This window comes from Ailuropoda melanoleuca, chromosome 3 (genome assembly GCF_002007445.2).
Source record: "Ailuropoda melanoleuca isolate Jingjing chromosome 3, ASM200744v2, whole genome shotgun sequence".
Taxonomy (NCBI): Eukaryota; Metazoa; Chordata; class Mammalia; order Carnivora; family Ursidae; genus Ailuropoda; species Ailuropoda melanoleuca.
Window position 1 is genome coordinate 114,806,361 of NC_048220.1, and position 11,331 is coordinate 114,817,691.

Consider the following 11,331-nt stretch of genomic DNA (forward strand, 5'->3'; position numbering starts at 1 on the left):
AAAAGTTGTTTAGGACTTCTTCCAAGGGTCAAAGAATATGAAGGCAAACATAATTCAAATGGGAGGAGAAACAGTAAAAAGTCATCACACGATATAGTAAAAATGAAATAATACTGAAAATCAAGGGGGAAATGGGACATGAGAACTCTTCACAGTGTAAAATAATGATCAATATAGTTCAGCTACTCTGTACAGACAAAATGCTAGAAATTTTTTTAAAAAATGAACACGGATCTGGGAAATCATAAGGGATTTATGGGAAAGCAAAATTCTTGCTTTCAGATACAATGTACGTCACAAGAGATTGTTATTGTGACAAGAAAACACAGAATAAAATGAAAATTATACTTTAGGCCATCAAAGAGCAGTAAGTACAAAAAGTCTAAATAAATCCAAAGATAAATAGACTCTTCTGGTGATCAAAGAGCTGTTGCTTTTATAGGACCAATTGCCTGTGTGTGGAGTATCCCGCCTGTCACAAGAAGAGAGATTTTGCTGGGATAAAAGAAAGACGACTGAACCTTTTAGTAACAATATGATTGCTATACAAGATTGCAAACTCAAATGTGAACTCCAAATGTGAAAAAAGTAGAACTACTCCAAATGCGAAAATAAATTGTTGAGCCCCTGACAGGAATTCTGACAAAAGACAGAGAGCAGATCTGAAAAGCAGAAAAATGTTTTGATTTTGTTGAGGACAACTGCAGCTACTAGAGAGGAAAAAGGGAGTCTCAGAAAAGAAAAAGCCAGGAAGGGAATCACTAAATTCTCTGTCTATATCTTTGGCTGAACTGTGTGTGAAAAACCAACTCAAGCTGCTCACTTAAATAATAAAAGATAAACTGAATGGAGAACTGTTGCTCAAGGAACAGAGTTGCAATTTATGTCTAACCATATTAATTGCTTAAACAAAAGAAAAAACTATCACTTATTGGAGAAAAATAGCAGAAGCCAGAGTCTCCACAATTTCACATTCATATTTTTCAGAATACAATACAAAACTCTGCAAGATACAAAAAAGAAAGAAAGAAAGAAAGAAAGAAAGAAAGAAAGAAAGAAAGAAAGAAAATGACACTCATTACTTTAATTAAAAAAAGAACAAAAAACTGAAACTAACCCCTCCAGATTTGGAATTAGCAAACAAAGGTTTTATTTTAATTTTTTTTAAAGATTTTATTTATTTATTCGAGACAGAGAGTGAGAGAGAAAGCACAAGCTGGCAGGGGGCAGGAGTGGTGGTCGTGGGGAGCAGAGGGAGAGGGAGAAGCAGACTCCCCGCTGACCAGGGACCCTTCCCTGCCTGCAGGGCTCAAACCCAGGACCCTGGGATCAGGACCTGAGCAGAAGGCAGATGCTTAACCAACTGAGCCACCCAGGTATCCCAGCAGACATAGTGAAGCAGCGATTATGACCATTCTCGATGTACAGGAATGTATGCCCTCAATGAAAAAAAAAAAAAAAGGAAATCTGAGAAGAAAAATAGAATTAAAAAAAAACCAAAAGGAAATTATAGAACCAATGCAATAATAAATTACAAAAATTCACAAGACTGATTTAACAAAATATAGACAAAAAGAAGAGTTTCAAATCCTTAAGAATAATCAACTGAAATTATCCAAACTGAAGAACAGAGAGAAAAAACACAAAAAAATATGCAAAGCCTCAGAGACAGGTTAAATAATAATGAATGGTATAACACGTGTTGTTACACAATATAGACCCAAAGAGGAAGAAAGAAAAGAATGGGGAAGAAAATATATTTGAAGAAATAATGACCCAAAATCTCACAAACTTGGTAAATGACATGAATTTCAATATTCAATAAGCCAGTAACTCCCAAGCTGAATAATTATAAACAAGGCCTTCCAAGGCATACTGTAGTTAAACCATTGAAAACCAAGGTAAAAAGTAAACTTGAAAGCAGACCAAAAAATAAAAAATAAAAAAGGAAATAAAGGCCAATTATATACAAAAGAATAAAGATGCAATTAGTGAGTAACTTCTTATCAGAAATTATAGAGGCTAGAAGAAAACAAAAGAATGTCTTGAAAGGGCTGAAAGATTAAAATTGTCAACCCAGGATTTTATATATCTTGAAAAAATAAAAGACCACTTTTATTATTTTGTAAAATGTTTCTTCTTTTAACTTCTTTGTAACATATATGGACTGTTTTAGCAAAAACTATAACACTGTTCTCTGAGATTTATAACATATGGTGGTATACTGCATTTAACAGCTATAGCAAGGAGTGGTGAAAAGAATAATGAAACCCACACAGTTACAACATTTGTACATATTACACAAATTGGTACAAGGTTAACCATAAGAAAACTTTCAAAAGCTAAGGAAATACATTGCAATCACCGGAGCAACCTCCAAAAAACGCAGAGACGTGCTAAAAAAAGCTAATAGAAAATCTTAAATCAAATTCTAAAAAATATTGAAATACCCAAATAGAAAAACTAGAGAAACAACTATAGTGAAAAGGGGATAAACAAATAATAGAATGGCAGATCTGAAGCCAATCATATCAATAATCGCATTAAATGTAAATGATCTAAACATGATAATTAAAATGTAGGTATTGCCAGAATGGAAAGAGAAGAAAGAAAAATTGGCTATATTTTATCTACAGAAGATACACTTAAAACATAAAGACAGTTTTAGGTTGAATGGATGTATCATGAGATCACTATTTTTTTTAATGTGAAGGGGTTATATTAATATTAGAGAATGGATTTCACAACAAGTATTAACAGCAAAAAGGATATTATTAGTAATGATAAAAGGGTTGATTCATCAGAAACATCAATGTCATATATGTATGCATACCTAAAAACATCATCAAAACACATTAAGCAAAAGTTGACAGTTAAAAGGAAAACTAGGCAATTCTACATAAAGTCTTTAAGCCTGTTGGTAATTGATAAAACCATATAAAAATCAATATGGGCACCAGGCTGGCTCAGTCAGAGTGAGTGACTCTTGATTTTGGGTTTGGGGGTTTGAGTCCCACACTGGGTGTAGAGATTACTTAAAAATAAAATCTTTGAAAAAAATCAATATAGCCAATATAGAATATCTGAACATTATCAATTACTTTGACCTAACAGACAGCTATAAAATATTCCACCACCACCACAACAGAATATAAACTCTTCTCAAGTGCATGTGGCATATTCACCAGAATACACAATAACCTGGGCCAGAAAGCAAGGTTCAACAAATTTAAAGATTTAAATTTTAGTGATCTCTGATTAAAAGAGACACTGAATCAGGTATCAATAACAATAAATAATATAGGTAACAGATTAAACAACACTAAAACAATAATACCAAATAATCCATGGATTGAAAAGTAACCTCAAGGGATTAGAAAATATTTTAACTGCATAATAATAAATACATAGTATTTTAAAATGTTTACATGAAGCTAAAGAGGGCTTAAGGGAAAATCAATAGCTTTAAATGCTTATTTTTTAAAAAAGGAACGGGGCACCTGGGTGGCTCAATCAGTTAAGTGCCTGACTCTTGATTCTCAGCTCAGGTCTTGATCTCAGCGTTGTGAGTTCAAGCCTTGTGCTGGGCTCCACACTGGGCATGGAGCCTACTTAAAAAAATTAATTAAAAAAAAAAAAGAATAGAATCAGTGATCTAAAATTCTACCTTAAAGAACTAGAAAAGAGAAAATGGAATAAAAACTCAAAAATTTTAAAGCAGAAAAGGAGATTAGAGCATAAATCAATGAAATATAGAATAAATCAGTAAAACCAAAAGGTGGGGTTTTTCTAGAATAATAATAAAATCAATAAAACTTTAGCTAGATTGGTCAAGAAGAAAAAAGACATAAATTACCAATATCAGGAATGAATGAGGTGATGTACTACAAATATTAAAAGGAAAATAGGGAGATCTACTTTTGGCATAATAGCATGAGGGGTTCTGTGGAATGGCTCCCTAGAGAAACTGGAGAAAATTATTTTTTAAAAACAATCACTTACTGTGTCTTCTTCAATGTCTTTCAAGAGTGATTTGTAGTTTCTAGAATATAGATCCTTTACGTCTCTGGTTAAGTTATCCAAGATAACGTATGATTTTTGGTACGATTGTAAACGGGATGGATTCCCTAATTTCTCTTTTTTCAGGCTCATTGTTCATGGATAGAAATGCAACTGATTTCTGAGCATTGATTTCTTATCCTGCCACATTACTGAATTGCTCTATAACTTCTAGTAGTTTGGGGGTGGATTCTTTTGGGTTTTCCATATAGAGTATCATGTCGTCTGCAAAGAGAGACAGTTTGACTTCTTCTTTGCTGATTTGGATACCTTTTATCCCTTTTTGTTGTCTGATTGCTGTTGCAAGGACTTCTAGCACTATGTTGAATAATAGTGGTGAGAGTGGGCATCGTTGTCGTGTTCCTGATCTTAAGGGAAAGGCTTCCAGCTTTTTCCCATTGAGAATGATATTTGCTGTAGGCTTTTCATAAATGGTTTTTATGAGATTGAGGAATGTACCCTCTATCCCTACACTCTGAAGGGTTTTAATGAGGAAAGGATGCTGTATTTTGTCAAACGCTTTTTCTGCATCTATTGAGAGGATCATATGATTCTTGGCTTTTTTCTTGATGATATAATCTATCACACTGATAGATTTGTGAATGTTGAACCACCCTTGCATCCCAGGGATGAATCCCACTTGGTCATGATGGATAATCCTTTTAATTTACTGTTGGATCCTATTAGCTAGGATCTATTGAGAATTTTGGCATCCATATTCATGAGGGATATTGGTGTGTAATTCTCCTTTTTGATGGGGTCTTTGCATGGTTTGGGGATCAAGGTAATATTGGCTTCATAGAATGAGTTTGGTAGTTTTCCTTCTGTTTCTATTTTTTGAAATAGCTTTAGGAGAATAGGTATTATTTTTCTTTGAATGTTTGGTAGAATTCCCCGGGGAATCCATCAGGCCCTGGCGTTTTGTTTTTTGGAAGGTTTTTAACCACTGTTTCAATCTCTTCATAATTAATTGGTCTGTTTAAAAAATCAATTTCTTCCTGTTTCAGTCTTGGTAGTTTATAGGTTTCCAGGAAGGCCTCCATCTCTTCCAGGTTGCTTAATTTATTGGCATAAAGCTGTTGGTAAAAGTTTCTAATAATCCTTCCAATTTCATTGGTGTTGGTTGTGACCTCTCCCTTTTCATTCATAATTTTATTAATTTGGGTCCTGTCTCTATTCTTTTGGATAAGTCTTGCCAGTGGCTTATCTATTTTATTTATTCTTTCAAAGAACCAGCCTCTAGTTCTGTTGATCTGCTGTACTGTGCTACTGGTTTCTAATCACTCTTGAAAGACATTGAAGAAGACACAAAGAGATGGAAAAATATTCCATGCTCATGGATCGGAAGAATTAACATAGTTAAAATGTCCATGCTACCCAGAGCAATCTACACTTTCAATGCTATCCCGATCAAAATACCGAGGACATTTTTCAAAGTTCTGGAACAAACAGCCCTTAAATTTGTGTGGAAACAGAAAAGGCCATGAATTGCCAAGGAAGTGTTGAAAAGGAAAAACAAAGCTGGGGGCATCACAATGCCCAATTTCAAGTTGTACTACAAAGCTATGATCACAAAGACAGCATGGTACTGGCACAAAAACAGACACATAGACCAATGGAACAGAATAGAGAATCCAGAAATGGACCCTCGGCGCTTTGGGTAACTAATCTTTGATAAAGCAGGAAAAAACATCCGGTGGAAAAAAGACAGTCTCTTCAATAAATGGTGCTGGGAAAATTGGACAGCTACATGCAAAAGAATGAAACTTGACCAACACTCTCTCACACCATACACAAAGATAAACTCCAAATGGATGAAAGACCTCGATGTGAGACAAGAATCCATCAAAATCCTGGAGGAGAGCATAAGCAGCATCCTCTACGACATTGGCCACAGCAACCTTTTTCATGACACATCTCCAACGGCAAGAGAAACAAAAGATAAATGAACTTGTGGGACTTCATCAAGATAAAAAGCTTCTGCACAGCCAAGGAAACAGTCACAAAAACTAAGAGGCAGCCCACGGAATGGGAGAATATATTTGCAAATGATACTACAGATAAAAGACTGGTATCCAAGATGTACAAAGAACTTCTCAAACTCAACACACGAGAAACAAATAAACAAATCATAGAATGGGCCGAAGATATGAACAGACACTTTTCCAATGAAGACATACAAATGGCTAACAGACACATGAAAAAATGTTCAAAATCATTAGCCATCAGGGAAATTCAAATCAAAACCACACTAAGATACCACCTTATGCCAGTTAGAATGGCAAAAATTGACAAGGCAAGAAACAATTGTTGGAGAGGATGTGGAGAAAGGGGATCCCTCCTACATTATTGGTGGGAATGCAAATTGGTACAGCCTCTTCTGGAAAACAGTGTGGAGGTCGCTTAAAAAGTTAAAAATTGAGCTACCCTGTGATCCATCAATTGCACTACTGGGTATTTTCCCCAAAGATACAGACGTAGTGAAGAGAAGGGCCATATGCACCCCAATGTTCATAGCAGCATTGTCCACAATATCTAAATAGTGGAAGGAGCCGAGATGCCCTTCAACAGATGACTGGATTAAGAAGATGTGGTCCTGGGGCACCTGGGTGGCACAGCGATTAAGCGTTTGCCTTCGGCTCAGGGCGTGATCCCGGCGTTAAGGGATCGAGCCCCACATCAGGCTCTTCCGCTATGAGCCTGCTTCTTCCTCTCCCACTCCCCCTGCTTGTGTTCCCTCTCTTGCTGGCTGTATCTATCTCTGTCGAATGAATAAATAAAATTTAAAAAAATCTTTAAAAAAAAAGATTAAAGAAAAAAAGAAGAAGATGTGGTCCATATATACAATGGAATATTACTCAGCTATCAAAAAGAACGATTTCTCAACATTTACTGCAACATGGACGGCACTAGAGGAGATAATGCTAAGTGAAATAAGTCAAGCAGAGAAAGACAATTATCACATCGTTTCTCTCATCTATGGAACATAAGAACTAGGAAGATTGGTAGGAGAAGAAAGGGATAAAGAAGGGGGGTAATCAGAAGGGGGAATGAAGCATGAGAGACTATGGACTCTGAAAAACAAACTGAGGGCTTCAGAGGGGAGGGGGGTGGGGGAATGGGATAGGCTGGTGATGGGTAGTAAGGAGGGCACGTATCGCATGGTGCACTGGGTGTTATACGCAACTAATGAATCATCGAACTTTACATTAAAAACCAGGGATGTACCGTATGGTGATTAACATAATAAAAAAATATTTTAATAAAAAAAAAACCAATCACTTAAAGTCTCTCCAAAGCATGCAGAAAATGAAGAAGTATTTTTTAAAAAATCTACTAAAACTCACTAAGAACATCAAGTGTCTGGGATTTCAGCCAAGACTCACTCCCTCCATTCCTCCTTCCACTCAGCAAGATGGAAACTCCAATCTAGACTGGGGCAGCCAAGGAAGCAGAACCACACTACCTCTCTAATTTAGAGAGATATCCTAGCAGGAGCAAAATGTCAGCATTTCCCATCCTGCCTCCAACTACATGTTGCTGAAGCCAAGTTCTGAATGAGTGTACCCAAGATGTAGAAGCTCCCTCTTTTGGAGCAGCACCCACTCACGAATTGTAGGCTGTATCTTGGGTGCAGCACCATAATACTACTATGCTTTTTTTTTTTTTTAACTCTAACCCCAATCCTAACCCAAATACTGTGCTCTTGTTATTATGTTAAAATTCCTCAGTTCAAATGAGATAGGAAAGATATAACATATCTTCTGCAATTTGTGAGGAGAAGTTCTTATGATCATGCCTTATGGAATGTTTTCTCTATGAGTATCGAATAGAAATTGGCTTTAGAATCTTATGAATTTTCAGTTATGTGAAATAGCAACAACTTCCAGGAAAGTTATTTTCACTGATTCAGTATTAAATAGGATATAAAGTTAATTTCTACTGTTGCAGGAAAAAAAAAAATCAGAAGTCATATGGCCAGAACAATAGGTGCAATTCCAATAAATATTCCAGTCTTTAAGCAGTATATTTATTAAAAATAGATAAAAACTTCTTTTTGATAACCAGTTAAGGACCCTTGTAAGGAACCTACAGAAAGCTTAGCAAATTTGCTATTCTCCACCAAGGCAACCTTTGAGCTGAAATTAGAAATCACAAAGAATGAGAGAAGTACAGACTTGTTCTTTTCAGAATTTAATATTTTAAAAAAGAAAATATAAAAGTTATCCAAAAAAAAGTCTTAAAAGGTTCATTCAGGGGCTAAATGCTAGCACTGAAACTTTTTTTTATAATTGATTTAAGGTAAAAAGTAAAAAATAAGTAAAAAACACAGCAGTTATAGCTGTCCCAATATAAAGCCCATCTGCAAAAAGTCTGGGTAAAATTAGCTGACTCAGCAAATACCCACACCATGACCTTAGTAACAAGTTTCAAATGGTTTCAGTTCCCAAGGTCTAAAAGGAGGATCATCGTGCATGCTTAGATTCCACTTCTTCAAGAATCCACTGAATGCCGTTCAAAAAACCAGACAAAGTTTCAGCCTCTGTATCCTGGACCTATGAGCAGATAAGAGAGACCACTGTCAGAAACTGAGTTCAAAATCTTATGATTAAAAGAAACATTTTTCTAGACACTAAAAAAAGAACAGGATTTTAAAAATCCCAGTAAACTTTGGGTGAGTCATTCAACTTTTGTCTTCTATAGAACTTAGATTTTTTAAAAATGGTCTTCTGTCCATAATTATTACCAATATGAGGCTTATTACTTATCTTGAAACTCAGTTTTGGGAATGGGAAGAACTACCATTTCTATGACTTGTATGTATTAGAAAAAAAGCTCCTCTAAAGGATCCACTTTAAAAACTAAAACATTTTTGAATGAATTCAGCTAGTCAGCTGATAAATGTGATATCCAGTTACAAAAATGTATTTTTTAAGACTGCCACTCTTCCTAATGGTAAGCTAAAACTCCCACCACACAGGAAGCTGCACCTTTATCTGTAGCTTTCCAACTGTGTTCAGGACTCCATGGAAGGTATATGGGGAAGAAGGGAGAAAATCCTCTAACTTATAAGCATATTTCCAATTTTTATTTTCCTTTATTTTACTTAGGGGCTTTTATGTAAGGTTTCATTTGAAGGAAGGATTCCATGATTAAAATAAAATTTGGAAAGAAACAATGAGATGAAATTTGTATTTTGTATTTCTGATGACCCTTAAAGTATATTATTTTAACGCTGAAAAAAAACCATGATTCTGGCATCTAAAAAAAAAAAAAAAAAAAACCAATCCCCAATTGCTACCTCACTGTATCTATGATTAGAGAGGCAAGTAGTGAGCAAATGATCAGGTGAAACTTACAGATACCAATCAAATATCTCCCACTGATTAAGCTATTAAAACTAACTTTAGGATGCTATTTCATTAAAGAGAATGAGTAGGCAAGAATAAAATCAAATAGAGAACAGTGAAAAATAAGATTTTTCTCACCAGGGAAAATAGAACCTTACCATCCATGGGTGGTTTAGATGATTCAGACGCAGCTCATGAGCCAAATAAAAACAGGGCATTCTTTTTACATTTGCTTGAGAAATACAAGATAAAACCAGCATAGGTCTTCCTGAAGATCCAAAAGCTGGATCTGTCATTGCCATAATACGAGAAAATTCATCTTGCCATTCATGTCCTAGGGAATGTAGTCAAAACCCTTAATTTGCATTACTTATAAGGATTTTAAAAATAATAAAACAAACTTAAAAACAAAACATGGAAATAAAAAAATTACCAGGATCCAAATATAACAAACTGCCTCTACTGCTATTCATTTACAGTTGTTCATTTACTAATCTGTCATGAAATTACATTAGGTAGCCTTCAAAGACAGGAATTTCAGTGGAATTAGAGGGGAAAAAGTCACAGTACCATTCAGATGTCTCCAGAGTTTAAAGGCAAAAATACTTTAATACAGGTATTTTCCTCTCATCAATTTTGCAGCTATCACTACCTTTTCTTTCAAAGACCTTAGTTTAAACAATTTAAACATAGACTTGGGTCTGGCACTTTTATTTAAACTAAAAATCTCTGCCTTTCATTGGACTGTGTAAATCATTGACATTGTGAGGTAGTCAAAATTCTAAAAGGACCCCCCCATGACTCACACCCTTGTATAATCTCTTCCCCTTTGAGAGTGGAAGGAATCTAGAATCAGTGATGAGATATCATTGCCATAAATGAGTAGGCTACATTGTAAGACACAGCTGACTTCAAGAATGAGCGATTATCCTCTCAGTGAGGCTGACCTAATCAGATAGGCCCTTAAAGAGATGAGGTTCTCCTGGTGAGAAAGATTCTCCATTGCTGGATTTGAAGACAAGAGGGAGTCACAAGGCAAGAAATGAAGATACCTTCTAAAAGATGACATCAGCCCCCAGCTGACAGTCGGCAAGGAAACAAAACCCTCCCTCCTACAATAGTAAGGAACTGAATTCAGCCAATAACTTCAGTGAGTTAGAAAACAGATTTTTCCCAGGAGCCACCAGAAAGTGCTGCAATCCATCTGACCCTGATTTCAGCCTGTGAGGCCCTAAGCTGGAAACCCAGCCATGCTGTGCTGACTTCTGACACAGAGAACTATGAGCTAATTAATAGGTATTGTTTTAAGCCACTAGGTTGGAGGAAATTTGTTACATATTAACAGAAAATGAATAAATATTTAATGTCATTATCAACAGGGTGCATTTATATCTAATCATATACCTCTTAGATTTTGACTTGTCCCATGTTCTTTGTTCCTTTATCCCCCCTTCTTTGAACTGAGTTTTGTAATGGTTCCATTTTCTCTTCACTACTGGCTTATTTAATTTTACCTCTCTCACACTTTTTTCAGTGGTTAGTCAAGTTGTTTGTATTGGTATCGTATATCTTACTTAAAAGAATCATATACCCACAATACATTCTTATTATTTTTCCTTTACATATTATAAAAAAATTTTTAATTAGGAAAACAAATCTTATATACAGCTACATTGCTTCCATGCCAGGGATCTTAAATTTTTTTTTTTAAATGAAGATCCATTTTTCCATCTAGTATTATATTCTTCTGCCTGAAGAGCTTTCTTTAATATTTCTTGTAACGTGAATCTGCTGATAATGACCTTCCTCAGGTTTTGTCTGAAAGTCTTGATTTTGCCTTCATTTTTTTTTTTCATTTCAGATAATCTTGGATGATTTATTACTTGGCATAAATATGGCCTGTTTATTTTTATTTTTTTTT

The 11,331-nt window shown here is 35.2% G+C and overlaps 1 protein-coding gene across 2 annotated transcripts in view; it reads right to left on the reverse strand.

Moving 5' to 3' along the window:
* FBXO4 (F-box protein 4) overlaps positions 1 to 11,331 on the reverse strand; it is a 46,715-nt gene that overhangs the window by 17,780 nt on the left and 17,604 nt on the right. Inside the window, exons 6-7 of one of the 2 annotated variants that reach the window (XM_002928689.4) lie at positions 9,569 to 9,744; positions 8,095 to 8,615 (exon numbers count right to left, since the gene is read on the reverse strand). The exons of the other annotated variant lie outside the window; for it this stretch is intronic. Of the exons in view, the coding sequence (XP_002928735.1) occupies positions 8,526 to 8,615; positions 9,569 to 9,744 (266 nt within the window). The 3' untranslated portion in view covers positions 8,095 to 8,525. Of the gene's footprint in view, positions 1 to 8,094; positions 8,616 to 9,568; positions 9,745 to 11,331 lie in introns of those variants that run through there. 2 annotated transcript variants of the gene reach the window in all.